Source organism: Camelus ferus, chromosome 2, assembly GCF_009834535.1.
Source record: "Camelus ferus isolate YT-003-E chromosome 2, BCGSAC_Cfer_1.0, whole genome shotgun sequence".
In the NCBI taxonomy this organism is placed as follows: domain Eukaryota; kingdom Metazoa; phylum Chordata; class Mammalia; order Artiodactyla; family Camelidae; genus Camelus; species Camelus ferus.
The window spans coordinates 127,761-149,190 of record NC_045697.1 but is presented as its reverse complement, the minus strand read 5'-3'; the positions used below and the strand labels follow the sequence as shown (position 1 = coordinate 149,190).

At 53.1% G+C, this 21,430-nt stretch overlaps 1 protein-coding gene across 2 annotated transcripts in view; it reads right to left on the bottom strand.

The window, feature by feature from the left end:
* The window catches only part of PDE6B (phosphodiesterase 6B), a 29,711-nt gene extending 10,029 nt beyond the window's left edge, over nucleotides 1–19,682 (bottom strand). Inside the window, exons 1-9 of one of the 2 annotated variants that reach the window (XM_032491679.1) lie at nucleotides 19,201–19,682; nucleotides 16,551–16,703; nucleotides 16,199–16,288; nucleotides 3,217–3,357; nucleotides 3,053–3,127; nucleotides 2,114–2,178; nucleotides 1,263–1,329; nucleotides 1,047–1,094; nucleotides 190–339 (exon numbers count right to left, since the gene is read on the bottom strand). In XM_032491679.1, coding sequence (XP_032347570.1) covers nucleotides 190–339; nucleotides 1,047–1,094; nucleotides 1,263–1,329; nucleotides 2,114–2,178; nucleotides 3,053–3,127; nucleotides 3,217–3,357; nucleotides 16,199–16,288; nucleotides 16,551–16,703; nucleotides 19,201–19,668 — 1,257 coding nt within the window. In that variant the 5' untranslated portion in view covers nucleotides 19,669–19,682. Of the gene's footprint in view, nucleotides 1–189; nucleotides 340–1,046; nucleotides 1,095–1,262; nucleotides 1,330–2,113; nucleotides 2,179–3,052; nucleotides 3,128–3,216; nucleotides 3,358–16,198; nucleotides 16,289–16,550; nucleotides 16,704–19,200 lie in introns of those variants that run through there. The other variant, XM_032491683.1, reaches the window with a different exon arrangement.
* Between the last annotated feature and the right edge of the window lie 1,748 nt (nucleotides 19,683–21,430).

The window sequence follows — 21,430 nt, the reverse complement described above, 5'->3', positions numbered from 1 at the left end:
GCAGAGAGCTCCTGAAGGGGTCTTCAGTGGCTTCCAGGATGGGACCTTACAGGCCTGCCTTGTCCCCACTCTCCTTGGGCCTCATGCTGGGTCAGGGCCCAGAGCAGATGGCAGGCAGGGCCCTGTGTGGCCGTGTCCCCCCACCACACTGGTGTCACCTCCAGAGCCCCACCTGTGACAGGTGTTTACCTCCATCAGGACCTCATCCTGCTCGTCGAAGGGCTTCCCGTCTTTCCGGTTGTAAAATGTGGCGACCCCCACTATCTCCTCCTTCTTGTTGACGATGGGCATGGAGAGGACATTCTTGATAACCCACCCAGAGTCGTCCAGAGGCCCTTCCTGTAGGGAGAATGTCCAGAGCTGACTGCTGCTCTGGTCCGGCCAGCTGGGTCTGCTGCCCAGGGAGTGGGAACCTTGGGTCTTCTGCCCTCAAGCTGCGGGGCCTGGGTCACTGTTCCTGTCTGTTGGCCCCACCGTGCAGAACTTTACGTACATGAGCGAGTGTGGTGAAGTGTTCCCCTGAGGAAGCGGAGGCTGTCTCAGCAGGGCGGCTTCCCTGTGTGAGTGCTGTGGCCACACAGGGTCCTCTCCTGGGAGGCCCTCCGCTTGGCTGACTGCTCTGCTGCCAAATTCCTAATTGTTGTTGGCAACGGGCCTGGCCCCCCTCGACTGGGCCCCGCCGGTCTGGCAGCTGTATCTATCTCACACCCCCAAGGCCTGGCCAGTTCCCAGAGGAGGCTCTTAGAGACAAAGCTCATGTCCGCTGGTCCACTTGACCGAGGCCTCCTTCATAAAGGAGCTCGCCCTGATCATGCGGCCTCGAGTGAAGCAGACGTGTGGGCAGAGCAGACGTGAGCCCTTGCCAGGTGCAGCCGCGCCCGGCCAGCCCGCAGACCCGTGTGCACAGAGCACGTGTTTGCTGCCCTCAGCCTCAGAGTTTGAGGTTGTTTCTTAGGTAGCAAAAGTGAATTTAGTTCATCGTTTCTGAACCACAACACCTTCTCTCCTAAGCACAGTACACGTTCTAGTAATGAATAGACAGATACCTGAAATTTGAACATTTCATCAGCCGGGGCATTCATAATGTTACAGATCTGAAAAAAGATCAGAAAAGCAATTACACCTGCAGCAGCCAAATGCACAGTGTGATTCTAAAATGGACTGTCCAAGCTGACGAGCTTCTGAGCAGATGGAGCCGGGGACACAGGCCGGTGGGAAGGGCCAGGGTGCCAGGGACCAGGTGAGGGGCTCAGGGGACTCACAAAGCCACTTTCTGCCACGTAGGTTGGAAGGCCACTGACCAGGGCCCAGTGGTCGGCCGGGGGTGAGCTGCGGGGAGAGAAGCAGAAGTCAGACGAACCAGATGCTCCATTGTGTGTTCTTGCCGACTCTTCTCTGAGCTCCGGGTGGGGCAGAGAAGCCTGCTGAGTTGTGGGAGGCTGGCATGGACTTGAAGAGGGTGAGGGGAGGCGGGGGATGTGGTTTGAGGGTATCTGAGCTGCCTCGCTCCATTTTCTCTGCCCATGCTGAGGCCCCTCCCAGCAGGAACCCCTCCCCTACTGGGGGCCACGTGCTTCATCTCTGCGGGCCAGGGCCTGTGGAGTGGGACCCTGACAGCCTTATGGAGTCAGGGGGACACATGGCCATGTGGCTGTAGGGCTGCAAATGACCAGCTGCCATCTTGGCCTCTCTTGGTTGAGTGCTGCCCCACTCCCCCCGCTTTGCTGCCCACAGGTGGGATGTCCCCTCCTGCCCAGGCCCACTGGGTGTTCAGGGTGAGGCCTCCCCTTCCGGGGGTGGCTGGGTGAGACAAGATGAGACCCCAGTGGCCTCAAAGGTCAGTTGCTACTGACAGGGCCACCTGGACAGCTCACCTGATGCCCTGGATGTCCATCCACGGGGCTTCAGCCCTCCTCACTGCAACCTCCCCAGACTCATCCTCTCCCAGACCTATGAGTCTGCCCCCATCCCCACCACCTTCTGCCTCGTCCCGGTGTGCAGGGTGGAGCCAGGGGCTGCTGACTACACCATGACACGTCCTCAGGCCAGCCCAGCATAGCCCCGGGGTAGTCCTGCCCCCCGGTGATTCTTCTCCTAAAACCCCGGCACTCACGGGATGACTTTGATGTCTTCCTTGCCGTGGAGGATGTAGTCAATGACTTTGTAGAAGAGGATTTCCTGAGAAACAGACCACAGCAAGCGTGAGGGGTTCCCCAATCAAGGTGAGAGGAACCACCCTGGACACACACCCCCACATGACACACCACGTACACCCACATAATTACAACAGGCATGCACGTGATGGACATACATGCACCGTCACTGACTCGTGTGGGACACACAGTTGCCACTCTGGTTTATATGTGTCTTCCCTCCATCGGTGTCCTACTCAAGCCCGCACACCCGCTGGACCCCATGCGCCTTCACACAGACACACGCAGCCCACCAGGCCTGGACAGTTGTCACACACACACACACACACACACACACACACAACTATGGCAAGTCATGGTCACGTCCAGGCCTTGTGCAGAGACTCCTGTGCATACTGGGTGCATGGGACCATGGAGTCCCTGTGCTGTCCTGCTATCACTCCTACCTGACAGGTGAGGGGACTGGGGTGGGGCTGGGCTTTGAAGCGTGTCCCCGGCTGGATGCACAAGGAGCAGGGGTATCTGCCCGGGTTCCTACCTGCTCACACACACATGCACACACATGTGGCTCCACTTGGGGAGATGTTACAGTGATTTAAGAATAGTGCAGTGGGAGGTCTGGCCAGTCACAACAGATGCTGGTCATTGCAGCCAGGCTGACCACATTTGTCAGGAGACCAGCCCTGTCCCCTGGCCCGGGGAGGACCTGCAGGCTGGAGTTGTGGAGATGGCACTCGGAGGCCTGCAAGCCCACAACCATGATCCTTGCCTCTCCACACCCTTCCCCCAGCCCTCCCTCTCCCACCCTGGGTAGGGCTGGGACAGGCCCCTTCCACCGCTGGAGCTGAGGTCAGGAAAACCGGAGTGTGCGGGCAGAGCCTGCCTGTATCATGACTTACCCGGCCGTCAGGGGTACGCGGGCCTGAGTACGGCTGGGCTTCTCCCATCAGCACAGGCCACACATCAAAGAATTCCTGGACAGAGGAGAGAAGAGACTGAGTCACCGAGTCGGCATGGGGCAGACAAAGTTGGCCAGGAGGACTGTGGGGCACTGAGGCTTCACCTTCTCCTTGGTCATGTCCAGGAGGCCCACTGAGTATCGGTCACAGTTCAGATAGGCCCGCACGGTGTAGAAGGCCTTGTGGAACTGCCTCTCAATGTCTGTCAGCTCCTCAAACACCTTGTTGGCCGACCACAGCAGCACCTGGGGAAGTGACACACCTGTGGGCCTATGGCCACACCCACACACAGCTGTCTGACCACAGCAGCACCTGCGTGTAAACTGTCACACTTGACACATACATGCATCTGACCCCAGAACCCTGGAGGGACACTGATCAACGGTGCCTCTCCCAACAGAATCTCCACAGAGGGCTAGCAAAGAGCGTTTAATCCAAGCACAGGACTCCCTGCTCCCTGCCTCAGGGGCCCTGGACACCTCCAGGAAGATGAGGCCTCTGGGACTTGGCCAACCCTAGTTGCTCACTGGCTGGTGCTGGCCTCAGGCTGGGTTCAGGAGTGAATGAACGAAAACTGCAATCAGTTGCCCATAGGTTGAAAGGCAAAGGTCTGACCAGCTAGCCTTGATAGTTAGCCTGTGAGACACGGGCTTGAGAATATAAAGCCACTGTTTTCTGGATGTCAAGTGCTTTTGTGGTCTCTGAAAAGCGAGTTGAGAGTGACGAGGCACTGACCTGCTCCAGGAGGCCCTGGCCAGACTGTGGCCTGGACATCAACCCCCGACAGGGCCCCAGGCTGCTGTCCAGGGCCACCAGACGGGCTATCCTCCCCACCTCCTCAGCCACTGCCCACAGGTAGTTCCCTCTAGGCCCCACCCTTTCACACCCACTCAGGGTGCCCAGCCCCTCCTCCACCGGGATTCTTCCAGGCGTGGCTCCCTTCCTGCCACCCCCACCCTTGAAACCCTCTACAGCAAACCCACCCTTTGTTGTCATAGGGAGGGATGGGCTTTGGAGACCCCATTTGCCCTAGAGTCCTCTAACCAGGAGGCAGTCCACCACCCACCTCTCCCCACTGGTGGAGGAGGCTCATGGAGATTTGATCCCGACCATCTCCCCCCATTGGTGGAGCAGGCTTTCCCAGAGGCCTGGTCCCACCCCTCTCTGCATCTCTTGTTGCACTCCCACTGTGTCCTCAACGCTCATTCTGACCAACCACAGGGCCTTTGCACAGGCTCTGGCCTCTGTCTTCATAGCTCTTATCCCAGAACTTCCTCATCCCTGAGTCTCACTTAGCCTAAAGTTTTCTCAGGAAGGCCTTCCTTGAGCACCCGCTGACCCAGATCCCCTGCAGCACCCCATTTCATCCGTGACCTCGCAGAGGCACGTCTCACTGTCTCCTAACCACAAACTCCGTGACGTCGGGTGGTACAGCTTTTTCATGGCCAGAGCTTCACTTCGCCTCTGAGTGCTCAGGGTGTGCTTGCTGAGTGTGTGGAAGGTGGTGAGATTTGCTGCTCTAAAGCAGACTGTCTGAACTCCTTGTTCCGCAGCCAGCTACCACCTGGAAGTCTGCACACCTGTGTCGGGGGAGGGAGGGAGTAATGGCCTGGAAATGGAAGAACCCAGCACAGAACTCTCCACCTTTGCCACTACACAGTGGGTGAGAATGCCACCCTGCCTCCCCCCAGCTCTGTGACCTCGGCAAAGTCAACTAACTTGGAGACCTCAGGCTCCCCACCGATAACATGGGATGACGATGCTCCACCTTCCAAATGCTGGGAGGATTAAAGGTGGAACAGGTGTCATGCTCTTGGAGGAGCGCCTGGCTCTTGGGAACCCTAAATGCCAGTGTGAACATGCCTGTGAGTGTGCCTGTGAGTGTGCGTTAGCCACCTGTGCATCTGTCCCACAGGTACTCACTGAGCTCTCCCTGGGTGCAAATCCCTGGTTGGGACTGGAACCCACATCCCAGATGTCAGAGGTTGGGGGCGGTCTGGTGCTCAAAGATGTCCTGGATGACTGAGCTCAGGGTGGGGTGTCTGGGCTGCACACCTAATTTTTGAGGCACCTGAGTACTTCAGTCCGCAAACCCATCCCCTAGGAGAGGGACAGAGTGAGGAGGAAAAGGGCTTAGGCCTTACAGCTCAGCCTCTAGGCGAGACCTTCCTCCACTCCCCACCCCTACCCTCCTTCTGTCCCAGCAGAGCGTCTCCTGTCACCCCTGCCCCTCTGGTGCCCCAGTCAGACCAAGGGCCAGTCACCACATTGAACCCTGCTATGAAGCAGGTCCTGTTATGGCCCCAAGGAAGTGGGGGCTCTGCAGGTTAGGCACATATCCATGGTGGTCTGAAGCCAGGCAGCCCGGCCCACCCCGAGGCTTTGCCCTTTCCCCCTTCTTCCTATTTCCGTGTTTGACTCTCTGAGTTGAGTCTGGTGCACAAATCTTCAGAACGCAGCTGGATGGATTTTTACATCAGCATGCACATGTGTAACCATTGCCAGGTCAGGATTTAGAGCAGTCCAGCAGGCCAGGACCCTCAGGGAGAGGCCTTGAGGGTGAGGGGTGGGGCCCAGCCGTTTTAGAAAAGCTAGAAACCCTGATTCTTATGTAAAATCTGGAGACTTGCAAATCAAACAGGGGGCCTTGTGTGGCCGATGACAAGGGCCCTCTTCGGGGGCAGCTCATGCCTCACCCTGTGAGTCTCCAGACCTTGCCCCTTCCCAGGGAGTGGCAAACCCTTCCTGGCCTCAAGCCTGTGCCCACAGTCACCAGTGCTCACAGCCCGGACAAAACCCGGACACAAAACCCGGTGACTGTTTGAGTGAACGAGCGTGTGGTCAGCCAGGGGCTGCAGCATCGCCCTGCACGGAGTCACTGTGTTCTGGTTTAATGCTCTGAGATGAAAGCTGGTGAGGGACCAGCTGGTGACATGGAAAATGAGGGACGTCCAACTGCACGTGAGGACAGACAATACAGAGGCCCACACAGCCGCTGGAAGGGCAGGCTGACCTCGTGAGGTGTCAGGATACTGGGAGAACAGGGGGCAGACAGGAAAGATGACCCCATGGGCCCCGGGCAGCTTGTGCTCCCAAAGCTCTTCCTTAGCGGTAAGCTTCCGAGAGTCGGTCACTGAATCTCCGGGATTTTGTGAGCTGGTTGTTAAACACAGTCATTATTCAAGTTAAATAACACTAACTTAAAAATTAAGAATATTAAGGCAAAGGTAATAAATATACAAATCATCATTTCCTCATTATTTCACTATTGTCCATACTCTTAAGATATTTTATGGTGGGAAGATGGCCCACCCTGTGTCCACCTCTCCCCAACCTCGTGTCCAGTGACATCACAGCGGGAGCCCAGTGATGGAAGCTGGCCTGCACTGCCCAGGGTGGAGAGGCGTGCCAGCCCCTCCTTGCTGCCTCCTGACCACACATCCTGACTTCCGCTTGTCACACATCTAGAATGTGAGAGCAGCCTTTGAGCATGTGTGTTCTCCGCAAAGCCTTCTGACATCGGTGCCACTCGCCCTGTCCTGGGAGGGGCAGGGCGCCTCCTCCAGTCTTCACGATAAGCCAGTGGATCGTGGACAGAAGGACAGCCTGGAAAGAAGGGGAAGCCAAAATCCTGCACCAATGGGCCTTTCGTCCAGCTTCTGGTGCAGCATGGACTGTTAGGCAGTGGAAATCACAGTTGTAACTGACCAGTCAGCTTGACACAGTAGACCGGAGAGGAATGCCACCATCCCAGGGCCAAACCTAGGATGTCCTTGCTGCTTCTATGGCCTCTGACCAAAGTGGCTGAGACACTTTCAGAAAGGCATTGCTGGGGACCCCTGAGCCAGAGTCCCCAGGGAGAGTGATCAGGAAGGACCCACTGGGGCAGTGGGGAGAGGACACCAGTGCCTGAGGAGGGCCCAGGGCCCTGGAGGGTCACTGCAATTTGGGGGAAGGGGGTGAGCACTGTGCTGAGAACTGCCTTTATTCTCACAGCTACTCCCACAGCACAAGGAAGAGAAAAAAATAAGGTGCAGGCAATGTGGGAGCCAGTCTCTGTTCATTCTCGACTTTTCTTTTCAAGAAGAGCTGTGAGGTAGAGCCCTGTACTTTGTGCAAATTAATTAGTTTTCTTTAAAATACTGTCCAGTCTGTTTGGGCTCAGAAATGGCTTTCTATGAGGGTTAGGCAACTTGAGTGGAACTCAGAGCACTTGGCTGACATGGACGTCCATTGTTAGAATTCCCACCTAAAGCCCCTCTGTGCCCGCGTGTGGCCCGAGGAGCCAGAGACCACGAGTTTCCAGGTGGCCTGCGTTTCCTCAGGGTCAGAAAGTTACTTGCTGGAAGGATATTTATTGCCTGGCTTGGGTCTGGTGTGACTGGACACCAGCACAGATAAACATCCCAGAGTCGTAGAATTCACTTTCTGCCGGGGGTGGTGGCTAGAACACAGACAGAACAAACAAACCACCCAGCGTGTTGCAGGGGACTCAGTAGCTGGGGTCAGGGAGGGAATGCAGGGCCAGAGGGTGGGGTGCTTGGGTCAGGGGAGACCTCTCCACAAAGGAGCCATGTGGTGTGAGGAACAGTGTTCTTGGCAGAGGGACCAGCAAACACAAAGGCCACCTGGTGACACTACCTAAGTTTTCAAAGTCTGGTTCTGACTGCTGAGTTGGGGTGGCAGTTGAGGTGCAGAAGGAAAGGGACCCTGAGATAGTATGCATGAAGGGGAGCAGAAAAGTAGGGTATCTGGAGAGGGAGGGGGGCTCGGGGCATTCACGTCGAGAGTTGAAAACATGGTTTCTCCTGAGACCCGACTTTCCTGGGGGAAACACAGTCCATCTGGGTGAGATTCACTGGGGGAAAGTGCATGGGGGAGCCTGGCCCAGAAAATGCCCCTAGACTTGCCTCCCCGAGGCCCGCACCTGGGGTGTGGGGGATTGGATTTCAGTCTTGGCCTGAGGCCACTGTTTTGGAGCTGCTGATAAGAATTTGGGGACATGTCCTCACAGCTATTAAGTTACGGGGCCTTGCTGAGGGGGAGCCTCACAGTAAGGGCAGGATGAGAGCACTTAGGACAGCGTGCCCAAGGGAGATGGGATGACCTCCCCCAGTGCAGGAGATACACAGTGAGAATACCTGAAGGAATGATGGCTACAATCCCACCCCACCCTGCCTCGACTTGATGAAAGACATGAATATTACCATCCAAGAATCTCAAAAAACACCAGGTAGGATGAACTCCAACCCCCATCCTCCCGCCCAAGACATATTATAATCAAGCTGTTGAAAGACAAAGAGAATCTTGAAAGCAGAGAGAGAAGTGACTCAGCACACATGAGGACCACCCTCAGCAAGATCACCGGCAGGGTTCTCATCAGAAACTTTGGAGGCCAGGAGGCAGTGGGCTGACATAGTCAAAGTGCTAAAAGTGCTTAAAAAAAACTGTCAACCAAGAATCCCTTATCTGGCACAACTGCCCTTCAAAAGTTAGGGAGAAACTAAGACATTCTCAGAAATCCAAAAGTTGAGGGAGTTCATGACCTGCAGACCTGCCCTCCAAGAAGCGCTCAAGGGGTCCTGCAGGTGACATGAAAGGACACCAGACAGCACCTTGAAGCCACATGGAGAAATAAAGATCTCAGTCAAGGTAAATACATGGGCAACTGTAAAAGCTAGATTTACTATAACAATGGAAACTATGGAACATTGCTGAAATAAAGAAGACATAAGTACATAGGAAGACATTCTCTGATCATGAATTGGAAGACTTAATATTGCTACAATGTCAATATTACCCAAAATGACCTACAGATTCAATGTAATCCATATCAAAACCTCAATGATGTTTTTACAGAAATTAAAAAAAAAAACCCATACAAAAGTTCATATGGAATCTCAAGTGACTCTGAATAGCCAGAACAATCTTGAGAAAGAACAAAGCTAGAGGACTTGTAATTCCTTATTTCAAAACATGGTATAAACCTACATTAATCAAAACATGTGATACTAGCAGAAAGACAGAAATATAGATCAATGGACCATCTTAGAGAGTCCAGAAATAAATCTTCACATATATGGTCAAATGAGGTTTGACAAGGGTGCCAAGACCGTTCAACGGGAAAGGGACAGTCTTTTCAACAAATGGCACTGAGAAAGCTGGACATCCACATGCAGAACAAAGCTGAATCCTTACCTCACAGCATAAGCAAAAATTAACTCAAAACAGATCAAGACCTAAATGTAAGATCTAAAACTATGAACCTAGAAGAAAACACAGGGGAAAAAGCTTCATGTCATTGGATTTGGCAATGATCGCTTAGGTGCGACATCAAAGACTCAGACAACCAAAGGAAAAATGGACAAATTGGACTTCCTGAAAATCCAAAGTTTTTTGTGCATCAAAGGAGACTATCAACAGAGTAAAAAGGCAACTCATGGATTAGGAGAAAATATTTGCAAACCATAGATCTGATAAGGGAGTAATACCCAGATTATGCAGAGAACTCCTAAAACTCAACAACAGCAACAGAATGAACAACCGGATTAAAAAAATGGGCAAAGAAATTGAAAAGACACTTCTCCAAAGAAGGTATACAAATAGCTGATAAGCATATGAAAAGATAATCAATACCACTAATCATTAGAAGAATGCAAATCAGGACTACATTCAGAACTAACACCCGTTAGGATGGCTACTTTCAAAAACAAAACAACACAAGTGTTGGTAAGGATGTGGAGAAATTGGGACCCCTGTGCACTGTTGGTGGGAACAGAAAATGGTGCAGACACTTAGGAGAATAGCATGGAAGTTATTAAAAAACTGAACAGAACTACCATATGATCCAGCAATTCCACTTCTGGGTACATACTCAGAAGAACTGAAAGCAGGGTTTCAAAGAGATATTTGTACATTCATGGTCACAGCAGCATTATTCACAATAGCTAATGTGTCCATCAACAGATGAATGGATAAGCAAAATATGCTATAGTCATACAATGGAGTACTATTTAGCCTTAAAAAAGGAAGAAAATTCTGTAATATGCTACAACATGGATGAACCTTGAGGATATTATGCTCAGTGAAATAAACCAGTCACAAAGACACGTACTGTAGGATTCCACTTGTACAAGGTACTTAGAGTAGTTAAAATCATAGAAACAGAAAGCAGAGTATGATTTCCAGGGGCTAGGACAGAGGAGACGGGGGAGTCAGTGTTTAATGGGGACAGAGTTCCAGTTTGGGAAGCTGTATGGAGTTTTGGAGATGATAGTGGTGATGGCTGCACAATACAAATGTACTTAACACCACTGAACTGTAGACTTAGAAATGGTTAAGACAATAAATTTTACGTTATATGTATTTTACTACAATGAAAATAGTTGGGAAAAACAGTAGAGGGATGGAGAAATATGTACCATGCTAACATCAATCAAAAGAAAGCTGGAGTAGCTATATTAATTTCATACACAGCAGGCTTCAGAAGAAGGAAAATTGCGGGAGTAAAGAGGAACATTACATAATAATAAAGGGGCCATTTCTCCAAGAAGACATAACACTCCTTAATGTGTATGTATCTACAACTGAGCATCAAATTCCATGAAGCAAAAACTAATAGAACTGCAAGAAAAAATAGATAAAACCACTGTTCTGGCTGGAGGCTTTAGCATTCTTCTCTCAGTTAATTGATAGATCCAACAGGCAGAAAGTCAGTAAGCAAACAGCTGAACCATGCAGCAGTGGACATAATGAGTATCTGCAGACAACTCCACCCGACAGCAGCGGAATGTGCACCTCAAGTTCACACGGAGCAGTCACCAAAACAGACCAGAGTGCGGCCCACAAAACTCGTATTAACACATTTAAAAGAATTAAAAGATTATAAAGAATATATTGTTATACTACAGGACTACACTAGAAATTATTAACAGAAATGTAGTTGGAAAATTCAAAAATACATCAAATAATACACTTCTAATCAATACATGGGTCAAAGAAGAAGTCTCAAGAGAAATTTATGAAGAGTTTGAACTAAGTGAAAATGAAAATACAATTTATCAAAGTTTGTGGGATGCAATGAAAGCAGTGCTTGGAGGGAGATGTATAGCATTGGATGTACATATTAGAAAAGAAGAAAGATTGAAAATCAGTAATCTAGTCTTAGGAAACTAGAAAAAGTAGATTAATTTAAGTCTAAAGCAAGCAGAAGAAAATGAATAATAAGTATTAAAACAAAACCAAAAAACCCCCCCAAATTTGGTAATCCAGAGTAAGTAGCTTAGATTAACTGAATCTTTCAATGCCTTGAAAGACACAAACTACCAACACCCACATCAAAAGAAGCAGGATAATCTGAACAGACCTGTAAGTGTTAAAGACGCTGGGTCTACGTTTAATAATCTTCCAAAAAGGAAAGCCGTGTCCCTGATGGATTCAGGGGTGGATTCCACAAAACATTTAGGGAAGAAATTATGCCAATTCACTACAATTTCTTCCAGAAAACAGAAGCAGAGGGAGTACCTCCTAACCCGTTCTGTGAGGCCAGAATTACCCTCATACCCAAACCAGATAGAGACATTACAGGAAAAAAGAAAAGGAAAAAAATCACAGCCCCAAACCTCTCATGAACAGAGGTGCAAAGATTCTTAACAAGATATTAGCAAACCCAGTCCAATAACATATAAAATTAATTACACTCCATGACCAGGCTGCATTTATCCCAGGTGTGCAACGCTGGCCCAGCATTCGAAAATCAGGTAATGCAATCCACCACATTACCAGGCTAAAGAAAAAAAAAAAATAACATTATCATATCAATTGATGAAGAAAAAATATTTGACAAAGTCCAACACTCATTCAGAATAAAAGCTCTGAGCAAAGTGGAAACAGAGGGGAAATTTCTCAATTAGCTGAAAATTCTGCAACAACCCTAGTGAACATCTTACTTGACGGTGAGAAAGTGGCCCTTCCCCTAAGGCTGGGAGCAAGGCCTGGAGGTCCCCTCCCGCCACACACGTTCAACACCGCACGCAGTCCTAGCGCTGAGACAAGGAAGGGGAGTGCACTGGATGGGGGTTGGGGAGGAAGGGGTAAAGCTGTCTCTGTCCGCAGACGACACGATTGTCTATGTGAAAATACCAAGGAGTCAGTTTTAAAACCTCCTGGAACTAACAGTGATTGTCTTAAGCTCACGAGGTACAAAGTGGACATACAAAGTCAGTTGCTTTCCTTTATACCAGCAGTGAACAAGTGGAACTTGAAATTAAGAGCATAATACCACTTACGTTAGCGTAAAAATTAAATACTTAGGCACAAATTAACAAAATATGTACGGAATCTATATGCAAAAATGACAAAACTCTGAAGAAATCAAAGAAGCTCGAAATAAATGGAGAGGTATTCTCTGTTCATGAACTGGAAGACTCATTGTTAAGATGCCAGCTGTTCCCAACTTGATGTACAGATTTAATGCAGAACCAATTAAAATATCATCAAGCTATTTCACGCATATGGACAAACTGATTTTAAAGTTGATATAGAAAGGCAAAAAACATAAAATATCTAGCACAATACTGCAGGAAAAAAAGTTGGAGGATTGGTATTCCCAACTTTAAGACAATAAAGCTTCAATTGTGAAGATAGTACGGTACTGGCGAAAAAGCAGGCGTGTAGCTCAATGGGACGGAATTGAGAGCCCAGAAAGACTCACACAAGTACAGTCAGCTGCGGTTTGATAAAAGAGCGAAGGCAACTCAGCAAAGAAAGGCTGGTCTTTCCACGAACTGCTGCTGGAACTACTGGCACATCATGTGCCAAAAAGGTGCATGTGTAGACACAGAACTTATACCTTTCACAGGATTAACCCGTAGACCCGAGTGCAAAATGCAAAACCATAAATCTGCTAGAAGAGGACATAGCACAAAATCTAGGTGACCTTCGGTTTGGTGATGAGTTTTAAGATGTAATACCCACCTATAATCCATGAAGGAAAATTTTATTAAATAAATTTATTAAAATTTTAAACTTCTGTTTCCCAAATACACTATTAAGAGAATGAAAAGACAAGCTATAACGGTGGAGAAATTATTTGCATATCTGATAAAGGACTTAAACCCCAGTTTTACAAAAAAACTCTTAAAACTATAATAAGGAAACAGACAACTTACTTTAAAAAAAGCACAAGAGATCTGAACAGATACCTCACCAAAGAGTACGATTTTCAGGTGGCAAATAAACATATGAAAAGATGTTCAATATCTCCTGTCATTAGGGAGCTGTAAATTAAAACAATAACGAGAAACACCTGTCAGAACAGTTAAACTCCAAGTAACTGACGATACAAAAAGATGCCAAGGACGCACAGCAACAGGAGTTCTCAGTCATTGTTGATGAGTATGCAGAACGGTACAGCCCTTTTTTGGCAGTTTCTCACAAAGTTAAACCCAGTTATACTGTATTATCCAGCAGTCACACTCTTTGGTATTTACTCAACTGCACTGAAAAATTATGCCCACACAAAAACCTGTACACAAATGTTTATAGCAGTTTTATTCATAATTGCCCCCAACTGTAGGCAACCAAGATGTTCTTCCATAGGTGAGTGAATAAATAAACTGTGATACATCCAGACGTTGGAATATTACTCAGCAATACGAAGAAATGGGCTACCAAGCCATGAAAAGACGTGGAGGAACCCTAAATGCACGTTACTAACTGAAAGAAGCCAGTCTTAAAAGGCTGCGTACTGTGTGATTCCAACTATGTGACATTCTGCAAAACTGTGGAGACAGCGAAAGGTCAGTGGTTGCCAGGGCTTTGGTGGAGGTGGGCGTGGAGGGATAACGGGGTCCAGGTCGGTGAAGTGATTCTTCACTGGCAACTTAACGGTGGGTGCAGGTCGTGAGGCGTTTGTCAGGGCCTATAGAAATGCACAGCACAAAGAATGAGCCATAATGTGTGCAAACACACAAAGAAAATCGTTTGGTAGTTTGGGAGAGTCCAAGAAAGAATGGAGGCAGTGATGAGATCTGCACGGAAATGCATGAAGCCTCCTCACAAGAGGGGATGGGGAGAGGTGCTGACCTCAGGCCTTTTGGAAACGAGTAGTGAGTGTCGTCCACAAGAGTCAAAGAAAGGAGCTCTGGTGATGAGTTTATGCCCCTGGGCTACAGGTCACAGTCCTGGCCTGCAGTGTGCGTGCCCCGGAATTGGACAGTTAGATAAATGGACAGCAGAGATGGGAGACAGGGTCTCCGGGCTGGTGTGGAGGGGAGGAGGCCAGAAGGGTCTGGACGGGGATGGATTACGGTTGGAGACACAGCAGGAACTCAGGCTCAATTTAGTGTGGACACAAATGGTTATATGCAAAAATGTTTACAGACGTGCGTGTACACACACTTGTCTCCTTGCTCTGTCAGCCAAAGGCCTAGAAGCTATGCCACCCCCATAGCCAAGAGCACACCTAGTGCCCAGATCTTTGTCTCTAAGACCATTTCCTGTGAAGGGAACCAGGACTTCCCGAGGAACGGTTGGTCTCAGGACTGGGCAGGAAATCCTACAGATGAAACAGGAGCATTTCTTAGCGTCCGAAAGTAAGGCTGTGTGAAAGCCCCCAAACAAAAAACCCACCCACCCACCAAACAAAACCACCCAGAATGAAGGATTTTGGGGGATGTGTCAGAGGACACAGGATCCTCTGAGAGGAACAGCTGAACCATGGCGTCAGGAAATTGTGCTGGTCGTAACTTAAGAGCACAGAATACATCCCTGTGTCCAGACTGATAAACATGATGATATAAGGAAATAAGTGGGCACAGTGAGTCTCCCTGCAAACCCCATCCCTGCAGTGGGGGGCCCCAGAGGCCTCTCGAAGTGCTCCTCACAGCCCCCAGGGGCCCCCGTCCCTGAGCGCTGCCTTCAGCCCCACTGCAGTCGGGATGGCCACTCCTCCACGGCCTCAGGCCGTGGCCTCGCCCTTCCTTCTGCCCAGCGCACCCTCCCGGCCCCCGAGCGTCCTCCCACCGCCTCTGCTGCACAGCCACCCGGGCTGGTGGGCCTTGTTCCCCCTGGGCTGCATCCCCAGCCCCACATGCCCTGGCCCATGGAGGTGACCCTCCCAGAGGTTTTACCTTAGGTGGGGCCTGCCTGTGGCCAGGAGGTCCTCGGCGGGCTTGGGTTGCCCCCTTGCCTGCCTGGGCTGCTCTTCTCACAGCCCGTGGGTCAGGAGGGGACCCCTGAACCCAGCCTTTCTCTCCAGACACTGAGACAAGCACAGGAACCTGTTGTCACTTTAACAGGTTTACAGCATGCGACCAGGACGCAAACAGCATTTGCAGACGGAACAGAAAGAGGGACAGTGTGGAGTGGCCAGTAAGGCTTGGCCCGGAGGCCGCAGGCCCAGAGTGGTGGGAGTCTCCCTGTCCACTCACTGTTTGTCCACCGCTCCCGCGGGCGAGGACTCTGGGCTGGAGGACTTGGATGGGACGTACCCCCGGGGGCCCCATCAGCTCAGCCCGTTCCCACAGCCACAGTCCCACCTGCTTGCGTCAGACCCCCACGCCTCCCTCGCTTACGGAGGAAAAGCAGATTCTGGCCCTGGAGGAGACTGCTGCCCCGTGTAGCCGGGGGCAGAACCCACCGGAAGCTGGGCCAGCGGGTGGCGGGACCCTCTGACCCTGCTGTACATTCATAGTTCACATAATTCGCCCAGCTCCTTCCAAAGAAGGTCTGAGGCGGCTTCTAAGGAGGCGCTGTGACTTCAGCATCTGCAGGTGCTCACGCCACCTGGGCCAGAGGGCGCGTCAGGCTGGGCAGACAGGGAACGAGGGGCCCAGCCCCAACAGGGGCCTGGCCTCCCTGCCCACAGCTCGGTGCACTCTCAGCACCACACCCACAACCACAAAAGCCTTGGGGCCTTCCCCCTGGGGCTGCTGGCCTGGGACCTGTGCAGGCGGACACAGCACTACATGTTTTTGTCCAGAGAGACTGGGGCCACGGGCACCTGGACACACTCTGACAGAGATGCCCTGTGCTCTGAGCACGACGTTCCGGGAGGGAGGGCCTGGCTGGGCGGCGCGCAAGTACCTGGCCTCGGCGTGTCTCACAGTTGTGGAGGTAGCTCAAGTGGTAGATCTTCAGGTTTAACGTGCCGAAATTCAGATACTTCAAGAAAACCTGAGAGAGTAGTTGTAACGGCAGGAGTTAAAAACCTTGGCTTTCAGAAGTGCACCCCAGTGTGCACCTGTGGGGGAGATACCCAGCTGCCTGGAGGAGGGGCCACACACAGGCCCACATGCCGGAAGACACAGGATGCCTGGGCGAGTCCCCAGAGCCAAGCTGAGGGGTGGTGCGTACTTGACACCGCTGGCCAGGCGCAGGGCACGGGGAGACTCGGGGTCAGACCGGCATGCACGCTCAGGGGCTCCCCGACACTCACATCTTCATCCTCACTGGTGAAACACGGGCCGTCCAGCTTGTTCACAGCCATGATCACAGCCACAACATCTTTGCCGTTCATGATGGGTGTGGCCAGGATGTTCCTTGTCACATAGTCGGTCAGCTCATCAGCGAAGGAGCTGAAGTGGGGACACTGTGAGGCAAGTGATAAGGGAGAGGCCACTGTTCTGTGGACCTGGAGCCCTGGTCCCCCTGGTCCCTGGGGTCAGGGCTAAGCTGACCAGGCCATGCCCTGGGCCTCAGGAGCCTGGGAAGCAGAGAGGACATGGCCAATGGCCTGTCCTTGGGGCTCCAGCCTGGCTCAGTCCCCAGCACCCCATCTCAGAGCCAGTGACACCCAGCTCTCCATCCACAGACTCTGTAGAGTCCTCGCGGGCACCTCTCCACCTTGCACCCCACTGGGCTGGGTCTTCCCACACCTGCTGCCACCTGGCAGAACTGGCCTCCTGGATGCCTCTTGAGTCTGTCCAGTCCACCCATCCCCAGGCCCCTTCTCATCCTGGCTGCATCTCCTCCTGCCTTCAGCCACCTCAGGCTAGCTCCTGCACCCCTGGACTGTCCCCAGCCGCTGCGGGTCTCCTGTGCCCCTGCTCCATGGGGTTTCTGGCACCCATGATGAGACCTCCATCCATCTCTGGCCTCCCGGGGGAGGGGTTCCCCCAGTCCCAGAGTTGCCCTTTGGGGATTCTCCCTGGTCAGGGGTCGGTTGAAGGGTTCTTAGGTTTGTCTCCACAGGAAAATGCTCATCTGAGCTTTTCCCCAGCCCTGAGTGTTACCAACCTCAGGACCATAGCACCCAAACTTCATTTGCAGAAACACCTGCCCTCTTGTGTCCCCACTCTAAGGACTGGCACCCACCCATCACCCCACAGAGGGGACCTGGGTCTTGGCGCCTCCCCTCCCCTCTGACCCAGTAGGTCTCCAAGCCCTGTGACTTCTCTGAAGTGCCTTCAGCTCTCTGCTTTCCACCGCCCAGTCATCAGTGACCAGAGCATCCCTAGGCCCCCACCTGCCTCCCGGCCCATCTTGCTCAGCACGGCCTGCCCGGTCCTCCTCCCTCATCTGAGCTGTCCTGGATCCTGGGAGTTTCCCCACAAAGGCCAGCTGCCACTTTGGCAGGGTCTAGATACCTTGGTGACATGTGGGACCCTCTGACAAGGTGTTTCAGAGCCTTCCAGGACCTCCTGCCTGGCTGCCTCCCATGAACCCTGGGGTCTCAGGGACCACGAAGGGCTGGTGGGGTGACATCACAGCCCTGTGGCACTTGCCACCACTGCCCACAGATGGCCCCTGGTAGAGCACTGGCTCCGCTGCAGTCTCCCTCTGGATTTCACGATGCACTTATTGGAAACTTGCTTTTTAGCTGATTTTCACTCGCCTCTGTTCCACTGCATCTGAGATAAACAAGCCCAGTGTAGCCCTGAGGACTGAGGCCGTCGCCATGAAGGGGGCGTCCAGCCACACTGGCCAGTTGGGGAGATATCAGAGGAGGCTGTCCTGTTGGAGCTGGAGGAGAGGCCAAGCCCCAGGGAGAGACAGCCCTGCAGGGGGTGGGGTGGGAGGGGCCAGCACAGACAGTTTGAATCAGACCCTCAGAGACACTGACACTGACAGCACAGGTCTGGGGGTGGGTGCTCAGCCGGAGGACAACAGACCCAGACGTACAGAAGGAAGGGGCAAGGTGTAGCATGTGGGAAGGGGGTGGGGGAGGAGGTGGGGAGCGGAGGAGGCACTCAGTGTAGGCGCCCCCACTCCTGCCGAAATTTTTTCCCTGGTAATTCAGGCTCCTCGTATTTCGATTTGCAGGTGACCCATTTCTTAAAAAGGAAGTGAGATGAAGCTAATCCCGGAGATTACTATATTCAGGTCGCTGGACCCAGGCTTGTTTGAGCAGATAAGTTTAAGAGGATTGCAGCACAGCTCAGGATCGGGGGTCCATCCACAAGTCTGTTTGTCTCTGGGGACAAGGGGACAGTGGAGACCGGCAGTGGGTAATCCCCACTGGGTTCCTTCGTGGAACATGGATGAGACTGACCCAGCTCACGGGCCTGCTTCCCACTCCCAGGCCAGACCCTGATCCTCGGAGGTGGGACAAGACACCCTCCCCTGCCCACCGCGGCCTCCCCTTCCTGCTCCTTCTCCTCAGAGGCCCTCACACGTGTCCAACAGGCACCTCAGCAGCCTGGCCCAGTCTGACATGTCCTCCCCTGCCCAAACCACCCTCTTCTCCCCAGGGTGGGGCTCCCTCCTCCTGGCGCACGGGCCTCACACCGCAGAACCTGTCCCCTCGAATCTCCCAGCTCCAGGCACTGCCGCCCACTCCTTGACCAGACCTGGCTTCCCCATCGCTTCTCCTGAACCCCCAAAACTTGCCTGCCCCAGCGAGCAGTATGGTTTCCCAGGAGGTTGCGAATTTAGGGCTCTGGGGCCCACTGACTCCTTTCTGGGCCCCTGTACCAGCCCCTGCTCTGACCCCTTCCTCCCCAGACTCTTGTCCATGGAGCTGTCAGTTAAGGGGGCATTAGTGCCTGCCTAGGCCACCTTCCCCAAACGTGACAGTCCCCTGTGGGCTGACTCGTCCCTCAGGGCTTGTGGGGACCCCTCACTGACCCCCGAGGCCCAGCACCCACCTCCGTCACATCCTTGACGTTCACGGTTTTCTTGGTCTGAGCCACATGGCCCACGACCCCAATGTCCAGTGGAAAGACGATCTCGGAGTCGGGGGGCACCAGGCAGTCCTCCAGGATGCTGTCGTGCTGCACGCTGAAGAGGCGCGTGGCGAGCTCGGCCACGCCATTGCGCTGGCGGTACATGAAGAGGCTGCAGCGGTCGGCACGCAGGATGGAGCAGAGGCGCCGCAGGATCTTGAAGACCACCCTCTCCATGTTCACACTCTCCTGCATGTCCTGCACCAGCTCGAACAGTGCCGCACTCTCCTCCACCTGACACAGCTCTCGGAAGCTGGCGCCGCCCGCCAGGGCCGTGTCCTCGCAGGCGCTGGCCGCATCCTCAGGGCTCAGCTTCTTCCCAAAGTACTGGTCCGTGAAGCCCGGGTTCTGGTCCAGGAACTTTTGCACCTGCTCCTCGCTGAGGCTCATGGTGTCCCGCTGCCCGTCCGGCCCCAGGTGCACAGGGACCTCCAGCAAACACTGTCATCAGCAAAGCCTTTCTTAGCGATGATTACCACACCAGCTGACTCACCCTCGCCTGCCCGCCCTCGCCTTAGACCTGGACTTCCCACTTCCTGGGAAAATCAGACCCCCAGGAGTGGGGACTATAGGCTAACACTCAGGGGCTTCGCCAATAGCGGGAGTCCTGGGCTGTAGGGGAGCAGCACTTGGCTTCTAGGGGGGCAGGCCTCGACCCCCACCCCCTGGAGAGAGACTAGTCCCAAAAGACACTGGGCCCCTTTTTGCCTGAGGGGCCCTGAGTATCTGGGGCTGTCCAGCAGGTAGCTCCAGGGCTCCTGGGCACCCGCACTTGGGCACAGGTGAGCTGGGGTGGGCAGGCAACCAGCTCTACCTCGGAAAGTTACAGCCCAGCTGTAAGAGGGGGAGAGGGGTTGGAGGGTGCAGCCCATGCCAGTGGAGGGAAGTGGGGAGAAGGGAGGCAGGTGTGGAGCTGGGACCACAAGGTGGGGTCTGCACATACTTTCCTTTCTCCTGTCTGGTGACGAGGTGGCTCTTGTTCAGACTGGCACCCTCGGTCAGAGGGCGTCTCAGTGAATCCCCACCATGCGTCTCTCTTCTCAGCCAAATCCCTGCTTATTGAGAGCCCTTTATTCATGACACTCGACCCTCTCCTTGTGTGGAGCCCACAGCCGCACCACTACTGCATTTTACAGACAGGATTATTCCTGAGTGCCGGTGCCTCAGACAGGGCCTGTGGGCCCAGACGGCAGCAGTGCCTCTGCTGGGGGCCATGTCCACCTTTCCCCAGACGTACTGGCCTCCCTGTGAGACATGACGTGATGAAAAGGCTGGATTACAAATGGAGGACCACCCTGGCCTGTCTGACCCTCCTGCCTCAGGATGGTCCTCCACATTGCACCAGAGACTGTGCAGATGTGTGTGTGTGTGCGTTTGCATACACGTGGTTCATGCTGGGTGTGCCCGTGGACTGCTGGAAGGTTGGGGGCAGGGCCTCTGTCCACAGTGTGGACTAGCCGTGCACACCACTCAGCAAAGCCTGGGTGGGCCCCTGGATTCGAGGGTCCCCTCCCATAGCTGCCAGAGAGTGATGCTGATGGACTCGGGGTCCTCCTGGCCAAGCCCGGGGCCTCAATTGAGGGAAAGGGCCTGGAGCTACTTTGTCTCTCTTGTGCTGCTGGAGTCCCTGTCCCCACCACACTCTTAACCAGGCTGCAGGTAAGGTGAGATTTTGACTCTCACTGTGCTGAGCTGGTCGGGAGGCGTGTGTACACGTGTATAGGCGTGCAATGTGCACACGTGTGTGTGAGTGCAGGGCCAGTGCCTCTTGTGCTTACAAACGTTTCCTCAGCACAAGTTCTGGTTCCTGACCACTCTCTGTATGGGCCCTGGGCTGGCGCCCTGCAGCTGCCTGGCCACAATGGGCCCAGCTGGCTGAGCACGGGGCATCGGCCTTGTGTGTGACGTTCCTGCCTCCGCTTAGTCACGCAGCAGATTCCTTTCAGGGATCTGCTCTGAGGTCTCCCACTTCCCTAAAAATAGTGAGGGTGAATGCGGGCGGGGGAGACACGGTGCCAGGTTGGGGAGGCAGGTGCTGTGGGTGGGGGCTGCAGGGCTTGGATCGGGGGCCAGGGCCGTGGGTCACTTCACTCTCAGCTCAGCACCAGACTGCTACCAGAGCCCCTCCGGAGTACTGTCCAAATTATGCCCA